The 22,822-nt window shown below is 41.2% G+C and overlaps 1 protein-coding gene across 2 annotated transcripts in view; it reads right to left on the reverse strand.

The window, feature by feature from the left end:
* Nucleotides 1–200: 200 nt before the first annotated feature.
* dtx1 (deltex 1, E3 ubiquitin ligase) overlaps nucleotides 201–22,822 on the reverse strand; it is a 49,343-nt gene continuing 26,721 nt past the window's right edge. The window contains exons 3-10 of one of the 2 annotated variants that reach the window (XM_046035470.1): nucleotides 19,868–20,618; nucleotides 10,607–10,668; nucleotides 10,270–10,401; nucleotides 7,942–8,003; nucleotides 7,615–7,773; nucleotides 6,417–6,578; nucleotides 5,342–5,431; nucleotides 201–4,518 (exon numbers count right to left, since the gene is read on the reverse strand). In XM_046035470.1, the coding sequence (XP_045891426.1) occupies nucleotides 4,294–4,518; nucleotides 5,342–5,431; nucleotides 6,417–6,578; nucleotides 7,615–7,773; nucleotides 7,942–8,003; nucleotides 10,270–10,401; nucleotides 10,607–10,668; nucleotides 19,868–20,618 (1,643 nt within the window). In that variant the 3' untranslated portion in view covers nucleotides 201–4,293. Of the gene's footprint in view, nucleotides 4,519–5,341; nucleotides 5,432–6,416; nucleotides 6,579–7,614; nucleotides 7,774–7,941; nucleotides 8,004–10,269; nucleotides 10,432–10,606; nucleotides 10,669–19,867; nucleotides 20,619–22,822 lie in introns of both variants that reach the window. The other variant, XM_046035469.1, reaches the window with a different exon arrangement.

Genomic DNA, 22,822 nt, shown 5'->3' on the forward strand with positions numbered 1-22,822 from the left:
AATGACCATAAAGCAAATTTACTGCCAGTGAGAACAGTTTCTGCTGCACACCACTGCTCCAGCAAAGCTAATTTCTATCCACATAACGAGGTTGTAGAGCCCAGAGTTGCCCAGGGAGAAGGAAATGGTGGAGCTAAATGAAGGAGGACATGGCACAGAATGGGGGGAAAAAAATGAGGAAGAGCCAAGGTGACAAAAGGTCAAACAAACTACCCTTGTCGAGGGCACATTTATTTTTCCACAACAAACGCACAAACATGCAACAAGGTCACAATTCAATAACGACTGATAGATTAAGCCCTTTATAGTTTAATCAGTGTGTCTCAATATCTTGCTTTAAACTGATCTCAGTTTCTCTTTGTGAACCATTTTAAATTGCAATATGTTGACACTGCTTAAAAGAAACCACATCACAGAAATCATGATTTGAAAATGTCAATTAAAATGGGCACTTAAAATGCAAAACCTTCCGATGTTTTACAAGTTGTTAAAAGAGCGAGGAGAGCAGCCAAACGCCGTCTCGTCCCCATCTGTGTAAATCAAACCTGATGGAGGAAAAAACCTTTATAGCTAGGCTAACTGGAGTAATATGCAAAACCACAGTGCTAAATCACCAGAAGACCTGGGTGACGTTTCTAAAGAAGCTATGATGTTTTCATACGCAAAAAGCTATGTATTATCAATAAACTTGCTCACAGTTTGGTTAACATGCACCTCTAGGAGAACATTACTGTATCTTTAAAGGACATGAACCTAAAATTTGTTTACTAGACGCACACTCGGCACACATTCACACGCACTCGCACAGACAAACGGATACAAACATACGGTAAAGCCACAGAAAATGTTAAGGTATCATTTAGAGAGAGAAGTACAGTTTGCAGTTGACAACATGACAGAGTAGCCTACAACTGTAAATACTTCATATGTTAGGACAAAGTGATTTCATCCGTTATCCCACTTCTAATCAAATGGAAAAGGGTATGGAATGAATCTTAATAAGAGTAATACAGCAATGTTATAGTTCTTTTAGAGACAATCATCATTCAAAAAAAGACATCAAAAATATATGTTCTAATACATAGCGTGTGAACTTCCTCAGATCGCGACCCCCTTGTTTAGAAACCTGGAGGTAGGCTTCCCATAAAGAAAACATCTGTTGTCAAAAAATCTACCTTCTTGCTACACAAAAATCATGTATTAGACCTTAAAAATAGTAAATTGCATAAACGACACTTCTCTCGCTCTCTTAATCAGACATATACCAAACCATGTTTTATTTATCATTCTCATATAAGTCTGTACACACCTGAAAAGTCTAAAGGGCCTGCATCTTAACACTACAAGGCCGACACATGGAAAGGAAAAGTCAAAGAAGCAAGCATTTGGATTTCTCTGGTTAATGAACCTTCACTTAACACGGAAAGAAATTCCCTGATAGATTGGAAGCATTCTCTGTTGCTGTCCCGTATTATAAAGGGAGTCAAAAAGGTTGTGAAGGAGAAATCTTGAGATGGAACAGGCCATACAATTACCTTTTTCAACACCTGGGTCAAAATCACACATACAAATACTTTTAGTGGTTTGTTTTAGCCTATGTGGTTGCCAGAAAGTTGAAGCTTAACATGGAAAAGTAGTTCAAAGCCCCTGAAAACAAATTATTTCTTTATAACATTACATACTTATGACTGAATATGAAGCAATCAAAGCTTATGTTTGAAAAACATTTTTATAAGCGTTTAACACTAAAAGATTTAGCTTAAAGCGAATGTTTGTAGGTAGCTAGCAACGGACATTGCTGGCTACATTCAGAGATTCAAAAATCTCATGTAAAATAACGAAAACGGATTCTAAATGTAGAAATGTGAAAACTGTATTGTGTGTTCGTATAAGACCTAGTAAGAGAGTAATTCAGTGTACTTAGATTGACAACTGACTAAATCCCACCAATCTGTTGCTCCCATTAGCTAAAACAAACTACAAGAGTTATTTGTATTTTCTCTTTAACCCAGGCGTGTTGTTTTCACCCTCAAACTGAACAAAGATTGCTGACTGCATCCATTCCCGTGTTCTGGACAAGTAGAAAAAGAGAAATAGGCCATTTGGGGGGAACGGCCATCGTCATGCTGCTAAAGCTCCCCCAACAATAATAAAGACACATTTACTGTATTTATTGGGAGTCCCACAGGGGATCAACTACACAGATTCTACATTAAGGTAACGACAGCAGCATATGCTAAGACTACTTGTAATATAAGACGTCCACAATATGTCGTACATATTTCAACAGTCCCTGACATACTGACAAATTCATCTTTGCCAGATTTTATGTATTATGTGTTAACATAAACTATAACTGTGTATAGATATGTGGGCCAGTCTTTATATTTTCTATATAGAAGAGTATAAAAATAAATTAAACTTACACCATCGACTCAAATTGAGCTTGAATTTAAAGGTATATCACATCTGCAAATGTAGATCATATATATTTTTCAAAGCATTGCAAGCCAGTTTATAAACATCAACTTAAAAAACACAGATTTAGTTGCAATTTAAGACATTAAAAATTAAATGACTGATTAAACAAAACTGTTGCCTCAAAGTGCTATGGAAGACTATGATTCACTCTAAAGTTAAGCTCACAGCTGGGTGCCCACATGATAAACCTTACATCAACATCCCCCACTTATTAAAATTGATCAGATATATTTATGGAGAATTATGCAGCACTGGGTTATCTTTTATCTGAATGTGAAGAAACATCAAAAGATCTCCACGAAGCACCTTCAAAAAGTCATTAGCTCACGGGCATAAAATTTGAGGGGGAAAGAGGAGCGCAGGAAAAAATTATTCCAAGCCAACTACATACTAGACCAACATTTTCATGGTTCCTAGAATGAAGGAGAAGGAAGGTGGGGGCGAGCCCATACATCAGGATCGGCTCTAACAACTCTGAGTGAGCTCACACATTGAATGAGATATTTCACTGCCCGCATTACAGGCAGTGGAACCCAGTGTACTGCCTAGCAGCAAACAAGCTCACAAGAGATTTGTAGATCGCAGGTGAGCAGCAGCGCCGCCCAAAATGCATCTCCAAGGGGAAACTGTTGGTGTTTGAAAGAGCAACGTCCATCTGTGTTCAGTTTTTCTCCTCAAGGACTCAAAACCAGCATATTAATGCCTCAGAGCATGCAATCACACACTCACCCCTCATTTATGGTCAGCATGATGGATCATGCCAATGCCTGGGTTTGCTCCAACAGGGAGAAAAATAATGCAGACAGAGGTCAGCGTCATCAGTGTGTCAACAAAAGAAATGAGTTTAACCTTGGGGCATAGCAAATCTTGCTTCACAACCTCAGCCTTTGAAGTTACAACGCCTCGTAACACGCATCAAACTGACTGGTAAGATGCTTGTTTCATCTATTTCATGTCTCCTCTCATAGGCAGTCAACAAGGTTAACCTTACAACATACGTTTATTACCAAACACTAATATTTCATCTACTTCATGCACCACCAAACACACTTCCATTTTACAGAACAACTGACCTGAGTTATCAGAAGTGGAAAATGTCAGACATGCCCAGTGCAACTTTACCGTCACATCACCAAAAAGCCAAAATCCTCTCCTTCAAATCACAAAACCAAGTTTCACCACTTGTTACAGGACAATAATTTGTTATTAGAGAAAAAGGGGGAAGCAACAAAATCGATTCATTTGGATTAATCCTGAATGCTGAAATTCTCTTAAATTTCTCTTCACAATATCAAACAACAACTGATCTATCGACACCCCACCCTATCGAAGATATTCGCCTGATATTCATTATGCAGCGTTAGTCTGGGCCATGCATTCTGGAGTTCAGCATTTACAAATATGCCTTTGTATGGTTTGGCCCCTCACCATTTTACTCTAAGTGCAGAGGAACAGCTTTAGTTTAATCTAAAAAGGGATTAAATACCATTTACCAGCAGCTACCAACATCAAGACAGAAATCTCACCTTGTCTTTACATTCTTCAACCCTCTGAAAAAATTTGGCACGAACACCACATGCTCAAGGCATGGATCAAGAGACAGCAGGGGGGAAATCTTAGGTTATACAAATCAAAACATTGATCATAACCATGACATTTATTTTGCTTCCGTTGCTCTTGTGCCACCACTTCTGTGGATATTTTTGTTTGAGGGGAGTAAAGAGTTGTCAGCTGCATGTTGGGCCATCATGCAGTGTCCCTATTCTCTGGGAGATGGCGGGCTGTGTTTCTGTGTACCAGCTCAGCTGGCCATCAGTCCTTCAGGTTGTCCTCGCCGACCCCCTGGGCCGACAGCTCTGTCAGGACGTTGTCCAGGTACTTGGGGTCGGGGTAGCCGTGGCCGGTCAGGTTGGAGCCAAATTCTGTCTTGTGGTGAATCTCGTTCCACACCACTGTGTCTGACTCACCCGTGGTGCTGGACGTGCCGATGGTGAAGATGAGGCGTCGGTCCCAGGCCATGATCAGCAGCTTCAGGACCTGGAGAAACAAAAGTCATTAGGACATGAAGTCATTATTCTTCTGTAGCAAGAAGAAAGTAACAAATCCCATGAAGGAATATAGTGTCTCACTATTTGAGGTAAAATCACTTCTTGTATGAGTAATGTTGGTAGTACTTTGCAGTCATATTAATCCTCCTTCATAACATTTGTTTTGATGTCTCACTGGTGACACATCTCACTCATATTACTCTGTTTACACAAATAATGTTTTCTCAGTTAAAATAGTGAAACAAATGTGTGAACACACACATTGAACTAAGTCATTGCAAAACTTAGATTTAATCTCTAATTACTTTGGTCAGGGAAACTAAATACCGTAGCTGTTTTAATCTGTGAGCGAAATATTTACAAAGTAATACAGTAATACTGGCCAATCCCGTTTTCTTAGAGAAAGTTTAAAGACATTGTTTAGACATTTTTTGTCTTTATTTGATAGGACAGAGGATAGAATGAGGAAATGAGGGAGAGATATAGGGAGCAACACGCAGCAAAGGGCTACAGGCTGGATTCCAACGTGGGCCACTGTAAAAAGGAAAATATACATGATTATGTTACTTTAATGCATATAAGCACACTAGGTCCAGAAACCAAAAAACAATAATTCATGTGTGATCCTAAAAGAGAGCTAACATGCTACTGAAACCTATCTAACTTATTGTCGATTCCTTTGGACATACAGGTTTGATTATAAGTGATGAAATGATGTAACCTTCTAATGAATTAATTTAATACTAGACTCCTGCATGGTTTTAATGCTTGTTGAGCTTTCAGTGTTTTCTTGGGCCGGTGTGAGAGCTTACCTTCCTGCCTTTCTCATTGTCGGGGAGGTAGCAGTGTCGAGGGAACCCTCTGGCACTGAACTTCTTCCCGGGGTTGGGGTGCTCATTGGTCTGGTGAAAATGTTAAACATTACAACTCTTTCTCTTAAAATTGCAACTTAATTATGTAGAAAATGTCAACAGCACCCACAGGACAAGCTTTAATGTTCATGTTGCTTACAATGGTCACTGGTACAAATCATCTGAGAAATATGCGTCTATAAATACCCAATTATCTCTTTAAATATCATATTTTAGAAAGTTGCTTTCAAGGCACCAGTGTGAAAAAGAAATTCCCAGCAATTTATACATGCAGAGTGATGCATAGTTGGACATGTTTATAGTATATCTTGCGAGATTTCATTTGACAACTTCCTGATTCTCATTCAGTTGGTTATTGTATGTCTAATACAACATTATATTATTTTTCTGTTGTCCATTAAGTCCGTTACAGAGGAGCGAGAGGAGAACAGAAATGTTCACTGGCAATAGTGCTGCTGTGCTGACCTGAGTGGTCTCTGTTCCCTGGGACAGTACGCCTGCTCCTCTGGTGGAAAAAGGTCAGTTTATTGACTCTTAAAACTCCTCTCAGCGGTCAGGATGAAATACGCAACATCCTCATCTAACGAACCCAAAACCAGGCTGCAAAACATGCTGTCCTGTGATGTCAAATGACCTTCGCTGGATAAAGCTCAGTTTTAATTAATCTTCTATTAATTTTTTGATATATAGATATACACTAAATGATGAATTAATTACTCAAAAAAACCCTGCAAACTAATAGATGACGAAGATAATGAATATAGTCCTAATATATCTACAGTGTGTCTCTTTTTTTGGATTTTGAAGAGTCTATCTGTCCACTGTGCGATCACTAAGAATGCTCTTTCATCAGTGACTTCCACAGCAATGCCTCACCTTCCTGCACGAACAACCGACCGTCGAACTTAAGCGGATAAGCAGCAGTTGTAGAAAGGGCACAGATTTACAGAGGGGAGACAGTGGATCAGGGCACAAAAGCAGAATGGTGGATTAAGTGAAATTATACGGTTCTGACCTGGATCCCGGCAGGAATGTCGTAGACAATGCGGATGGTCTTTGAGTCTGGGTAGCCGGGCAAGCAGTGGGGGATGACGTGGTACTCCATCTTCCCAGGAGGCTGGGTGCCTGTTTTCTCCCCATAGATGGTTTTGCATGTTGGACACTGAAGACTGCCATCCTGGTTTAAATATATATATATATATATATATCTCAATGACACGATAAGACAGTTGTTTTGGTTTTACACCCCACAAATGTATTGTCTTAGTTCACTCTCACTGGTCTCATCAACCTCATTTCCAGCGCCAAGAAGGTGAAAAAAAACCTCAAAATAAACCCACTGTACTCGAACTGCCCGGCACCAAACACCAGACAAACAAAATTAGCAACTAGCCAAGTCGAAAATTTAGCAGTTAAAGAGACCATAGATAGTTGGTGGAGACCAAACCAGAGCTAAAAGAAGAGATTTAACAGGTTGCTAGAAACTCCAATTTAATGCTAAAGTTGTATCTGCTGGATGTGTAAATAAGCAACTGTTTGCTAACACCTAGAAGTAAAGGTTTTTAAAGGTGATAAAATTTCAGTGCTGCCCCCATATGGCCAAAACGTCTATTAATACTGCTCCCAAATTGTCCCAAAGAAAACTGTTGACAGAGCGTTTTCTGTAAATTATACAGAAATTATATTGTTCTTAGAAAGGTGCTGCTAAAATTTTTAAATGTAGTTTTTCAATGCTCTGACCACAACAGGGGATGAGAGCAGCAATATTAAAGATGGATACTTCAAACATAAACAAATAAAACCAACACTATCTACATGGCTAGATACCACCAGAGGTAAGTGATGAATGTTTTTACTATTTGTGTGATCTGGCCTTTTTAATAGTAATTGATAAATTGATTTGATATCATTAGACCAACTATTGTTAATGTAATGCTCATTAAATCTGCATTACCAAGCAGTACATTTGTATTTCATGCAAGTAAACAGAATTGAAGTGAGCAGAATGTACAATGATTTTACAAAGTATTGTGCTGTCAAGACTGATATGCCTGATCTGATAAGACTATATAAGATTCCCATCTGTGTACAACAATAGTGGAGCATGGACATCTGCCAGTGCCATGCAATCCAGTCAAGCTGTAAGATGAGAGTTTATAATTTGAGCCTAGAGTGACATCATAACGACGTCTGGCTCACAAGCTTTTACCCACCTTATTGCCATTGTTGTACATGGCCACCAGGCACAGCAGATGGTACATGTGCCCACACTTGCCAAGTTTGCCCACCAGCTCTGGCTTGATGCCTTTGTGCTGCAGGACGCCTTCATAGCCCGATGACATGACCAGCCTCTCCATGCAGATGGTACAATCCTGGAATAGCCAACCAAAATACTTCATCTGCCATTTGACATGACTGTGTATTTATGAGACTTTCACACTTGGTTAGGACATCAAACGGTGACAGAGTGCATCTGTGGGCATAAAACTTATAAGTGCTGTGTGTGTGTGCGTGCGCACATTTTTGTGTCTTTTTCATACCTCATCTGGCATCACTTTGATCTTCTCAGTGTATCTTCGCACCACATCCTCTGGGTTTTTTCCTTGTTACAGAATATAACATAAGAGAGATAAGATGACCAAAAAAAAACCTTGCCATTTACTTACACCCACATGCTACAAGTAAATATGAAAAAGGCAAGATACCCACTGGATGGCATTTGTTTGTCAACTGAATAAGAGAATAACAGCTAGAAATTAATAAATGACAAACTTTCATTGATTTCAGCCTGGCCTGGGCATAGCTGTATGTGAATAGCGTATACATGTCTGTGATGTTGAAGGGGAGGTCACCTTCAAACTGGCACATAACAACCAGCCTTCCCTGCATTCTCTGATAATCCCCGTGTGCAACCAGGCTAGCATGGGTGAGAGCACACCCACAGCTTACACCCCTAATACGCTTACAGGCAACCTCTTTTCCCCCAGAGCCTTTGTTTGTTCATTTGAGGGACAGCCAGCGAACAGAGGGAGGGAGAGCAGTGGAAAGAGACAGACTAAGCAGAATACATGTTAAGGTATAAAGGGTAGAGAAGACAGAGAAGGCAAAGAGCTATCACGAGAGGGAGGAGAGAAAAAAGAAAAGAAAGGGGGCAAAAGATAGAAGAGACTCAATTATGCATTTTACACTGTTGCTATTTGATAGCTTCATTAGCCTGGATTAAAAGGCTCTGTTACCTTTTTCTGCACAGAAAGCAGAGCAGGATAAGCACAAATCTCCCTGACAGCCCTCCAGTCTCTCTGAGTTCACACTCTGTCTACAGACAGCTCATACAAGTTGCATACTTGGCTGTAGCTTCATTTCTCAATTTGCAGCGTCCCTGGTTACTCATTTTAAAGATCTATAATTTCCTAATAATTTCCATTGAACTTCCTCAAAATAACAATGTAATTTGGGGAAAAACAGGGAAAAAGATCTAGTTTTTAGCCATGCTATCAACATGGATTAAGGGATGGTAATATCGGATAAGCACAAATCTCAGCATGGTGATGTTAGCATTTAACTCAAATCATCGCTGTACCTAAGTAATGTTAAGTTGTTGATTTTTGGAGGAATTTCCATGAAAGAACTGCTCCATTTAAACCCTGCTAAATATTTACATTACATTTACCCATTTAGCTGACGCTTTTATCCAAAAAAATGATACAATTGCTTTTTATGTCAGAGGTCACACACCTCTGGAGCAACTAGGGGTTAAGTGTCTTGCTCAGGGACGCAATGGTGGATGGGTCACAGTGAGAATTGAACCCAGGTCTCTCACACCAAAGGCATGTGTCTTATCCATTGCCCTATCACCACTCCTATGTATTTATTCATTATTCTTCATATACTGTATGTTGAATCGTATGTGTGCCTGTAGACAGGCTCTAGGTTACGCTAGAGTTGCAAGTGTACCGATTAAACACTGGCCCCATTTTTCCTATAATTAATTCCAAATTACATACAATAAACCTTTGCACAGACCGTCCTACAAATTTACAGCACATATCAGTTCCTTCCCAGTAAATTATGGGAAACTATGGGACTCGTAAAATATGTTGTTGCATCATCTCCACACCACTAAGTAATGGAGAGATCTCAAGGGTTGAAGAGGACAATCACAGTGCATAGATGGAAACCCAGCAGCCTCACTGATCAATCAGAAAAAAGACTCCCTTGGGAGGCTGGTGATTTTCCTGGCTTCTATCGACCAGGACTTATTCAAGCCCAAAGCTGTCCAACAAAACACCAGATCCCCTCTCACTCTGTCTCAGTACAACAGCCCCATGTTAGTTGCTTTCTTTACAACTGCCTCTGTCAATCTGCATGTGGCCTAACATCTATAAAATTGTTACAGTAACACTCCACGGCAGTTACTCATAAATCTGAACTAGCTATCATCATTTCAACAGCTTTGGTTTTGTTTGCATGCTAAATAACAGATTACAGACAGCTTGGACAGAAACATCCTGCAAAGCTTGGCAGTATAATAGAGAAAGTCTGCTGACTATCAGAGGTTGGTCTATTCCTATTGCATTTCGAATTCACTATATGGTAAATAGGCTGTATTTATATAGTGCCTTTCTCACCAGCACCCAAAAACGCATTACAATACATGTTACACATTTATCCCATTCATCAACATAAATACGCTGAAGGCAGAGTCAGCCATGCAAGGTGGCAACTGCACATCAGAAAGGAACTAACATTCCCTCAACACAACCCACTCTACCTCCTGAGCCACAGCCGCCCCAAAAATGTAAAAATACAATGGTAGCATTTTTCATCTAATTTCCTCTTCTCTTCCCAACTCATTGATTCCATCTTACCTCTCCTCAGGTGCTTTTTCTTGGTTTTGCGGCGCATGCCGTTGATCCCTGACACAGGCTTCATGTCGCTCTTGTTGATGGGTGGTGGGTGCAGTATGGGCTTGGGGGCCCGAGTCAGGCAAACCGGCAGACCTGCAGCGCACATCAGGATACCTGTCATACCTGATGCATATGTACAACACACACACACATACACACACAAATCCACACACAGAAGAGTGGAAAAATCACTGATTGTGAATGCTTTTCAAGATCAATAAGACATCTAGCTTTCACCACAAAAGCACTCTTTTTAGCTGTTTTCTATGCAGATGTGATACAATGAATGTTGTCTAACCTGCTAGTGCTGGGTGCACGGGTCCAGATCCAGTCAGGTTCTTTACTGGGAGTGCAGGAACCCTACAAGGAAAGAAAAAAACTTTCTGGATGATGTTTTTCAAGTAGGCTATCTCATGGCCACAGAAAGTGACATACTTTCATCATTCATTCATTCAGGGCTACACTACCACCTCTAGTGGCCATTTGAGGACACAGAGGTTGAGAAAAAACACTATTATTTAGAAACACTAATCTAGTCTGTGTGACCAGGGGTGGGTCATGTGATGCTAGTCCATTTTGTTCTTTTTGTAAAACTAAATCTATATTCTTCGCTTTCTGGCCCTGTGACCTCTAAAGTGGGCAGCAATTTCTCCTGATTGTGCACCACTGCTTATTACGCCACAGCTGCGAAAAACTGAGAACAGCAGCTTGTTCTGCTCCGAATGCCATAAAAAACACTCAAGTTAAAATGTCACATGTGCTTCCCCACAGAGACGGAGACAACTGCAATGGAATGAGACAGTTTGACTCATGTACAAAGCAGTGCAGCAGAGCCTGATTCAGGATGACATTTGGAGAGGCTGGAGTTCGAGGCAAACACAGACGACAAAGACAGTTGACTTGCGCACTCTTCAAGATCTGTGGAGCAGAGCGGACAAAAGCACTTGGGGCATTAATATGAGCATACAAGTCTGGGAGTCTTTTTTCAGAGGTTGGAGCCTGAATTCAACGAGCACCCCACAGTCCAGAGGTCTGGCAAGTTTCCTTTCCTTAGATTAAAAGTAAGCCTCAGTGTCACTAGCAAACTCGACTACCAACAATGAAAGTAAGTTAAGAAATTTGATGGAAATGTTAGGTTCATTAAAACTGCAATTACAATCAATCTCTTGTTTTAAATCACTTTACAATTCAGCCAAGAAGCAGCAAAGAACCAGATTTCAATGTGAAACAGTAAAACAACCCATCAGGATAGGGCCCCATTTATATTTACACTCGGTCATTTGTTGCACCTTGAGCATACAGATTAAATCCACTACGTGTGGAGTTTCTTATGTTATTATAGCATATTTCAGTAAATGAGTGCAGTTTATGTGTTGCCACCAATTATTCTCAGCATGTTAGGGTTGGATTGCGGTTTCATTTTTAAATGAAAAAGTTATATAATAACCTCTGATGAACCATTTGTACACTACCTCCAGGGCACCAAACAACAGACAGACAAAGTTAGCTGGTGAATGTAGTGGATCAGCTATAGAGCCAGACATTTAAAAGTCACAGAAATCAGTCACCGTTGGTTATTTCAGTTTATCAACCACGCGCACACACACACACACACACACACACACACATAGAGAAACACACACTACTGCACATATACTTCTGATTCTCTCTGCTCTTTGACCATGAAGCGACTGAGGTCTTTGACAAAGCAGCTCCCAGGCATTTCACAAATCCGCATCAAGAGACTGCTTTGATATTAGCGAGAGCCTCTGTTCCTGTGCCAGGGGAAGCCCTTCAATAAGCTGAGTGCAAGCACAAAGGTACGTGAAGCCTGGCTGAGGATTCCTATTGCATCTCTGGTTTGGACTCAGATACACCAGCGGACAAGAGGACCTGAGCCCGTATTCATAAAGATTCTAAGAATCCTTTCAGAAAACTCTTAATTTAGCTTAAAAACTTTTACGTAGGAATCTTAGCTTAAGAGCGATCAGGGACTGATCTGAGAGCAACTCTGAGCAAGGAAAAGACAAAAACTTTCATCTTAGTGAGGAGGCAGGGTTGACCCCGTTGCTATCTTTGACACAATCTTTTGAAAACCGTGATTGGTTGGTTGTCCAAGAAGGAAACAAAGAGTGATTTTAAGTATAGGTTCTATTCTAAGCCTTCACTTTGGAAATTACATGTGTAATATTTCCTATTTGACCGTTCTCTCTCTCACACACACACACACACACACACACACACACACACACACACACACATTATATATGTGTATATAGATCCTGTTTTTTATTTACCATGCTGGTAATTTCCTATAAGGTATTTGATTGGCTTAGAATGATAAAAATTGTTCCACTCTTTCCAATTACACTGATTGCTGGCATGTCTATTTAAGTGGTAGTTTGAATGTTGGTTTTAAGGTATCAAACATGGAATCAAAACCAAGAAGGGCGAGAAAGCCCAACTGGACAGAGGAACAGTGTTTACTGTTAGCCCAGTTAGTGGATGAACACAAGGCCATTCTAAAAGGAAAATTCAGGCCGGGTGTCACAGCAAGGGGCAAGAAGCAGACGTGGGAGCGTATTGCACAAACTATTAATGGTTCATTCCCCCTGCTTGTGCACACCAGGGAAGCCTGCTATATTCATAAATGCAGTTTTTTGAGCCTGCAAGGTGGGAATGTCCAGTGGAAACGAAATGAACTGCGACACAATAAGAGTTTCTGAAAGTGCTGTAATTGTTTGTGTGATCACTCTGCTTACAGAAGGCTGTGACAGATCCAAATCATCACTGCTGCATTGTTGCATTTTCCCAGTTGCAAAATATCGTAATGTAGTGATTACTTTCATTTCTGGCGCTATGGCATTCCTGCGCTGTGTCGGAGATGTTAGCGTGTCTCTAATAAGATCAGTCACAAACATGATCCCTGCACGATCTAATCTATAGCATCTGATTAACTCACTGTCATCCATTGTCTGCAACACATTTCTTCTCCCTCTTCGTCTTTCTGCCATTTTCTCCTGTACTACAGAAACTCTTAAGCCTCTTAAAAATCCTTGTCCGTGCTCCTAACAATTTTGACCTTAAGATCTCTTTTAAGGGTTAAGATGCTTTCTGAATTACTTTTTTCTTTACTAGGATTTTTTCTTTAATTTTAAGAGTAAACGCCCACCTTTCTAAGAATGTTTTTAGAATTTTGTCACTAGGAGCTACTCTTTGCATTAAGATTTTTTATGAATACAGGCCCTGGACTCCTGTTGAGTGCAAAGCTGATGTGACTCAAAACAAATAAAAGCACAACTATGTGCAGTTGTGATTAACACCTTATGTATCAAATTCAGGGGTGTGAAACCATAACAGGTTTGACCTTGGTTGGAGGATTTAGTTTCAAGCAAATATTATAGCGAGTTATTTCACACCTTCAACCGTAGTAGAGGAATTAATATGTGAACTCATCTGCTGCAGTCGATGCTTCCAACAAAAACGAACCAGTCAATACATGGCACCCAGCTGCCCATCACTCTGCAAAAAGCACCAGGTTGAGTCAGAGGAAGGCAAGTTATTCTCTCTGAAGGCAGTGTTTGTTTTCACTACTGAGCAAAATGTAGAAGTAACAAACACCTTATAAAACATGATATCTAAATCAGGAAGTGGTATCAATAAAAACAAAGGAGATGCTTCCCACCTTCATTTAAACATGCACTTAGACATAAATCTAATCAAAACACGCTGTGAACAAGATGCCTCCCTTTATGAGTGCATGTATAATTTAGGTTGTTCACAGAGAGCACTGTGATCAAACAAATCATTTTCTTTAGGAGTGGAAATGGAACAGCACACCTTGAGAGCGCTTAACACCATCTCTTGGTGTGTGCTGTCTGTACATTTTGCACAAACTACACTTTTGCATGAGCATACAGCACGGAGAGTCTTTTGAGGATCCATAACATAACATTCATTAGGAATGCTTTTCATCTTTTGCTCCAATTCCAACTCCTAGTCCAATTCTAGCAGAGACCTCACTGATAGCCAGAGAGCGTGTTGCATAATAAATGTGCAATGTAGAAGAAACAGCTGTGCACTGTGTGATTCCACAACCACCAAAAAACAACCAGCAGCAGCAACTGATGATCATAATCTGCTAAACTGAAAGAAACAAGCTAACGTGCTTATCTACACTGTGCTTTGTTTTATTTTTTACAGAGACAGATATATCCACATCTTGTGGGCAATTTCCCATTGCACTGTATTTTATTATTTCTGAGAAGCTTGTGAGTACCTGTCTATGCACTGCAGAAATGGTTCTTACACAAGGCTGCACCCTTAACCAGCCAGCCAACCTGTAGCCTGTGTGCAGCTGCCATCCTCCATCTCATTCTACACGGTGCTAACCTCTTTTCTCTTGACTTGTTTTTTATAGAAATGTGCATCTCTGGAGGCACTGACCCTGTCTGTCCGGGCTGCGCCTTGAGCTCTGGGGTTTAAGACACATGCCATATCCTCACACTCTGCTGACAATCCCTAATGCTGGATGACTTCAAGCCCTTGGCTTTAACTCTCCTCCTTTCGCTCCTTACGCCTCTCCCCCTCTCACATCACAATTGACTAAAAACACCATCATCCACAATGTGAAATATCTCGGAGAGCTTTAAAATCCACTGCCTGTCATTTAATGATCTCTAATTTCTATGCCAGATACATAGCCTGTGTTGGCTTATGTTCAGGTATTACAAGCAATTATACCTCATCATCAGTGTAAATGAGAGCAGACATTTCTCCTTTCCACCACAACACTGTTGCACAAGTTTTGAAAGGGCACATTAAGCGTACCACACTGAACCTCGTCACCTCTGAATTTCTTTCGCCCTGCCAAGTCTAATTTTTCTCTTGGCCTGTGTTCACTTCTTCGCTCCCTTCTGTCCATTGTCTCTGCATGAAAACGTGAGCCTGACTCCACCCAGTAATGTGTCAGATACTGCTAAGGAATTTCCTATGGTGATATTTGTCATGTCTAATGCTGTCATTTCTGACCTATAACCCATGCAATTAAGTGATAAATCCAGCCCCTACATACCTAACCCATTAAACACCATATTAATTATGGCCCCTGTCAGGTCAGGGCACGAGGGTCGCTGTCCCTCTTCAGTCATCCAGCTCGGTATCATCCTTCCTTTCTTGAGGGAATCTCCAGCCTGCCTGGAGGACTTAATCAGACTGAGAGCAATGTGATTCCCCAAATAGAGAAACCACATTAGGCCTAGTTAGGAAAGTGCTGACGGAGGACTAATACCTCCTCATCTGTTTATTATGCACCATAAAGACAGTGAGAGGGGGTTACAGAGAGAGAACTGTAGGAGTGCTTAATTGCATATTGATGTGGGTAGCGGGAAGCAGAGGCAAGCCCTACCCCCTGCTACACTGAGGGGGATTACAACTTGGGTAATCCACTTTACACTGCACCTGAAGTGCCCTGAGAATAAGCAATAATGACACCAAGAATTTCCAAATTGCATCACTTTAGTCCAGATGAGCGCTCATGATTTATACATTAATTTCAATATTAATTTTAATCTTACGGTGAGCGCCAGAGCAGAACGGTGCAGCAGCCCACTGAGGGATAATGATCTCTGCACTCAACACACAGCCCTCCAGTCACAACTCCAACGAGCAGTCTTAACACAAGGAGGGTGTTCGTAAACACAGCCAATAGCACATGTGCAAACACACACTTATCCGTTTTTTGTATGAACACAGCACCTCTTCTTGTTATAATCTCTGAGCTTTTGCCTGTGCATTCTGGCTTTGCAGAGAAAACAACACCATACAGTAATTCTTTCTGTCTAGAGGAAGTGGTTTGACATACAGAAAAGACCTGAAAAAAAAACCCCTTTCTTGCTCTGTTAATTTCTAATATGTCTCTTTATCTTTTGAACAGACAGATAATTCAATATCATCACTTTTCATCTCTCCACGTAATCCCCCAGCCCCTTTTCAAAGAGTGTATGGTAGCTATGGTGGCTGTCACAGGACAAAAGCTGCTGTCTCAGAAGACGACACTTCTGAGACAGCAGAGAGTAGCCAGTCAAGAAATTTTCTTTAGGTAGATATGTTAAGAAATTATATTTATTTAATTTATTTAATCAGTTAAACTATATGTTATTGCGACTTGGTCACTGACAGATAACCTAGAAAATCTAAGAGTGTGTAACAGTGTCACTGTTTCTGCACCGCAGTCCATTATAAACACTTTTAAACATTGACAGGGGAAACATGTTAATTCTCTCTGTGATTATGGACCCTCACCAAAACTGCCCGCCAGCACAACCAGACTATGGTGCTTTGATAGAGGTAAAAAATAAAAATAAATAAATAAGTTAATAGCTGCTGAAATAGATCTTAGTCATGACAGCAACAGTTAATCACTTCCTCTTTTGTGTTTTGCCTGCAAAATAATTATATTTGGAGTTGAATTGAAAGCTTTTACTTTGAAAAATTCTGAACAACATTAAAAGAGTCTGTTGCCTGCTTTATACACCTTGCACCTGCAATAGTCATCTGAAAACGTGATTCCCCTAAATGGCCCTCTGCCTGGAGACACTGGGGAAATGAATCATTAGGTTGATGGATGTGGATCAAACACCGGAACACACAGACTACAGCACATGTTTTTTTGTGAGCAAGTGAAACAGTCATTTCATGTTCAGTTTGTTGAAGAAGGGAAAAAAAAGTTCTCCCAATGTGGGATTGAACACACAGACTTCTAGATGAGAGTCTCATGCTTTACCAACTGAGCTTACCAAATACCATAACATTCAACTGAAATATAAATAAATAGTTATAAAATAGTTATATTCTCACCCACCATTTAATGGATAAAATAAATTGCTCCGATGAAAAACTTATTTGCTGACCCCTGCTGTATATTATTACTTCTTCTTCGAACATATGTATTCAACGTAGTGATGAGCGTCTACACTGCCAGAGTTCTACAAGAAGAAGAAGAAGAAGAACGTAGTGACAAAACGCGCTGTAGTGCTGTTTGTCCGTTTTGGGCTACTGTAGAAACATGGCGGCTCAACATGGCGACGTCCATGTGAGGGGGACGTGCATTAATTAGGGTCTTTATACACCACTGACAACATAATGATGGATCTTATATTGCATTTATGTTACTAGATCCTATGCACTGAACCTTTAACACTTAAACCCCCCACAACAATTTTGAATTATTTCAAAAATAACATGAAATATCAATCTAGACAATACTATACTAATATCACAATCTTTCTACTTATATGTAGAGCTAAAACATTTAGTTGATTAATTGCTTAGCAGATTGAAAATCATCATCATTCTGATTCTCTGGTTCTAGCTTCTAAAATGTGCGAATTTGCTGCTTTTCTCTGATTTTAATCATTGTAAACTGAATATCTATGGGAAATTTTTCATACTTTTCTGCAAGTTTGTAGACCAAACAATTAAACAAATAATTAAAAAATAATTAATTTATCGATAATAAGAATCGTCAACATCAACAGTGTGAATGCAGTGTGAGCCCAGTAATTAAAACTATCTACAACATACTGCATCTGCCTATACTGTACTAAATATGTTACTGTACATGACTTTGTTTCACAAACCACAGGTTTATAGCAGGTATCATGTCAAGGCATCTGATGATATAGTGGGTTGTTTCAACCCAGTAATTAGATAAACTGATGTGTTTACACAAACCAGCAGATGGTGCCACTTCTAATATTTGTGCATATAAGACAGATGCAAGAAGCAACACAACCCCCACCGCCACCACCATTTATAGGCCACAACTAGTCTTTTTTTAAACATTTAAAAGATCAATATTAGAACTGCAGGCTTTGTCATCAATGACACACACAGGTCAGAAAAACATATGCTGTGCTGTGGTAGCTTACGCAAAGATATAATCAGTCATATACAGTTTGTGAGTGTGTTTTGAAAAAACCCTTGTAATCAGACAGAGAATGGTTGTTTCTGTAAGCGAAGCAGCAACAACTCAACTCATTTAAATAAGCCACAGCATGCCAAATACCTTCTTTGCACCCAACACCAGTTATATTAGGGTGTGGGTGTGTGAAAAACAGATCTGATGTTTTACATTCTGTGTGGGTTCCTCTGTTATCTGTCTGTTGCACGCTTGTGGGAATTTACGAGGGAGTTCACATTTCAGTGTGTGTGTGTGTGTGTGTGTGTGTGTGTGTCTGTGAGCTCTCATGTCCTGCTGTGTGTATGTTAACCACACTCATCCTGTATGTCGAGCCACTCGCCTGGGAACCGACGCACTCCGCCTCACCCCCCCTGTCTCTTCCTCTCTCGCACTCTCGCTCTCTCTGTCTCCGCAAAAATGCTTTGTGCTGCCAGGTGAAAAAGTCACATTTCATCCACAATTCCACGTGCACCTGAGCTTTCACTGGATTAGTAAAAAAAACAAAGGAAACATTCTTGAATAGTTCATCCTATGCTGGTTTTTTACATGTGCATCTTCACAGAGACACATTATTTCCCACCTGCCTGCTGTGTGAAACAAGGTCATGGCCTGCTATGATGAACAAAAACCCTATATGTTTCCCTTTCGGTGACACAGAATTAGGCCAGAGAAAGTGAAAGCTCGTGTGTCTGGGTGAAGGACGGTATTATTCAAACATGCAGTAAGTGTGTCTCTCCCCATGAGCGGTGAGAATAAAATGGAATCAAATTAGATCAGGAGAGGGTTTATTTTAGTAAAAGAAAGCAGGATAGGGGACTGAAGTATCGGTTACAACGCTAGACACACTTCTTTTCCTCGGCTCCTTTCGCTGAAATGCTCAGAGGTCAGAGCGCTCTGCTGAAGCTCCCACTTTTCCTTGATCCATTATTCATTCTTCCCCAGTGGAACTCTGCCTCCATGGCAAATAGGTTTCCACAGCTAGACCACAGCCCACTTCACATACCATAAAACAAAGACGTGGTTACACACACACAGATATTCCACATACAACATCAGACATATTCACATCCCATGACTCAACCGCCGCAGCGTAGTGTGATAGTAACAAATCAGTTTAAAGCAGAAGTAACAGAATGATCCAGAAGAGCTGATGTATTTCATGCCTATTGGGGCCAACATAAGCTCATTATAGAGCAGTAACCATGGCAAACCCACATATGAAAGAGAAGCGTTCTTCCTCACTTAAGTCAGGCAAAGGAGAATCAGCTGGACCCAAGGCTTTTTCTGCAGATCCATTGATCAGCATGTTAAAGAGAGTAGTCATAAATGAGTATGGAGAGAGGTAGAGAAAGACAGATAATGACATGAGCACAATACACCAGAAGCATGCGGGCTGAAGCTTTGTGAAGCAGACAAGCAGAAACGCAGATTGCCTCTTTACTTTTCTCATCCCCCCATTGCCTCAGCTGAACTGTAAATTCATCCGAATCCGAGCATTATGCCTGCGTTATAACAAGTAACAGGCTACTGCAGACTCCAGAAAATCCAAATTAGAAACTAATGGGAATGTATGATTGTGTTTGCAAACATCATTACCCTGGTGGAATGGCTCCTCTGGCAGTGCCCATGGAAATGCGCTGGGTGCCCGGCCGGTTCAGGTTGTTCTGTCCGTTGATGGTGAGAGCGTGGTGGCCATGGGCGGATGAAAGAGATGGCATCACTGGGGAACAGGGGAAGTTGGCAGTGGACAGTGGCAACTGCACCTGTTCAGCTTTGGCTTGCCCACCTCCAACACTTATGTTATTGTTGTTGGTGGCGGAGGAGGAGGTGGATGTCTGAGACCAGAGGGAGGTTCCAGCAAAGGTGTTGCTCTGCCGCACTACAGTGAGGGTTCCTGTAGTGCCTGGGTTGCCCGCTGTTCCTCCGTAGACCTTACGCCGCTGAGAGGCCAGAATAGCATTCGAGGCGGCTCTCGTGCTGTTGACCAGGATGCACTGCTGGCAGGAGCAGGGCTGGCCAGAGCTGGCTCCCACAGGCCAGGACTGTGACTTGGGGATGGAACCCATGATGAGCGGGTAGGCCAAGTCCATGCGTCTCCGCAGGCGACGCTTGCGCTGGCTCTGCCTGTTGGTCTGACACATGCTGTTGAAGTCGATGAGGTAGCAGAAGCCCAGAGAGGTCAGGTCAAGCCAAGGGTGCTGCTTCTCGTAAGCATTCTGGATGGTCACACAGATCTCCATGTCATATGGAGTCCAGGAGCCGTTGTCGTTCTCCCACTCCCACACTACGCCTTTCCCCGGGGCAGACGACGGCTCGTAGAAGTTTCTCTGCACTGGTCTCATTGTGCCTAACAGCAAAATACAGAGGAGAGAAGGAATATGAGGACAATCACTGCTACGGGATGTATATGACTAAATCCACCTGTGTGCCTTAATTTGGCATTTAAAATGATTTATATAGTTATTTATATAGTTTATATAGTTATTATGCATGTCTAGGTCAGCAGGACTAATAATGGCTCTCATTTTGTTTGTCTCAAGTTATTTAAATGTTTTAGCCATTAAAAAGGTCACATCCATAAAGTTGGGGGACTTGCAAGAGACAGATTAAAAAAAGGAATGGACTTTTAGTCTCTAATTTGGGTCAAACTCCAAAAACTCAAAATCCTACATTTCCCATAATGCAACTGGATAGCGTCTTTCATTAGACCTCCTCCCCACAACTCCAGGGTTTCTGTTAAAACTTTAAGTCTCAAGCCAAGGCCGAGAGATTTATACAAACTTGTCAAAGCTCCAGAGCCACAGAAAATGTCATACAACCATTTTCATGGGGAGAATAAAACTCTTCATGACAAGTAAACTGAGCTACATGATATTTTACAGCTTTACAAATGAGTAACACTGCCTGCAAAACTGTGTTAACTCGTGATAAGAATGTGTCATTATATTTGACAATTAATGAAGTAATGAATAAGTGTGTAAAAGATAAATAAACAGGAAAAAGTATCAATAGATTAATCACTGGTGACATTAGCCTGAGGCGAGACGCAGTTTTAATGCTGCTTCAGTTTTAAGATCATCAAGTAAGCAAACAGTTGTTGAGACAGCAACTTGAACAACTTCTGGAGATGAGGTGTAACACTTCACTACCAGCCTGAGGGGATATGGTTGCAAACTGTAGAGTCAGTGGCTCAGGAGTGATACAAACATTAATTGTAACAAGCTGGGGTGCACACACTAGTATAATCCCTCACCCCAAGAAGCTCTGACTGTGTTCCTGAAAGACCATGCATGCAGTTTAATAAAAACACATCAGACCCACAATCCCCTGCTGTCTCATTCTGCACTTTAGTGTTCTGCATGGCGACAAGAAGAAGGGGGATGTGAAGCTGGTAGCTTTGTACCTCTGTCCCTCTGCTGATGGCCACTCAGCTGCCGCCTCCATTATAACACAATTACTGTAGTCATATGGGAAATCAGAACACCTTAGCCTATCCATCTCCCCACTGCACATCAGCAAGGGTATCCAGGCACTCCAGCGGACGCCGTCATCCCCTCCTTCCCCTCACCTAATTTAATGGGTAAATGCACTCTCCCCTGCCAGGGAGGACCAGGGTGATAATGGAGAGAGAGGAGTGTGTGCAGAGGATGACTGAATGTGGGAATGAGTAGAGGGGTCGGTGGGCAGCAGTAACCCCTCATTCGGCAGTGTGGTGCTGGCTCCAGAGAATAAAACGCATCAGCAGAATCAGTAAGTCCGACCTTGAGTCTCTACTGCAGACTGCTGCTAAAGGACTCAGCTTGATGGCTAATTTCATTTGGAGCTGCTGAGAACCACGCACACACACAGTCACACACTCACAGATGACTGCTCAGTGAGCCAGCTGCCTGTGTCTCTCACGTCTTCAGTTGGTCAGTCATGCACAACTTTCTCTGCCAGTCGCATCCGTGCTTGCTCACAGTTTGCATGTTTTATTTCTCATGTTTTCTCTGAGGACGATAATGAAAATAATGATTTCCTTAAATGGATTTGAAAATAACATCCAAATCATTGATTTCCTGAAAGTCAGTCATTTTCTCTGTACTTTTAGATTAGCAGTGGAAGGCTCTGTGATGGTGAGCCACACGTTCATCACTGTGGGATGCATTAGGTTTCAGAATGTCTACGTGTTTCTGGCCACGATCAATAGTGGCACAGCTCTGCACAGTCTTGCTCAGTGGTAGATTTAACACAAGCTTCATAAATATTTGAACATGTGGAGATGTTTTATTCCCAGCCATCAATGTAAACATCTCAACTTTGGTGAGGAGAGATAAACAGTAGCTCTCTTTTCTCTCGGAAAGCCTATTAGCACTGGTAATTGTTCATGAGCGGTCTGATGGAGCCTGATGCATGAAATGTGCTCAGCTGAAAGATTTTCTATAAACAGTCCAGTGGGCTCAGAGGGATGGCTGTTTGGCAGTCAGATTTCTTCAGTGTAGCTGAAGTGAGGCAAGGGCTGAGCAATGCTCAACATTCACAGACTTAGCCCTGGTTTGTAACTCTCATGTA

Source organism: Micropterus dolomieu, linkage group LG21 (assembly GCF_021292245.1).
Source record: "Micropterus dolomieu isolate WLL.071019.BEF.003 ecotype Adirondacks linkage group LG21, ASM2129224v1, whole genome shotgun sequence".
NCBI classification, from domain to species: Eukaryota; Metazoa; Chordata; class Actinopteri; order Centrarchiformes; family Centrarchidae; genus Micropterus; species Micropterus dolomieu.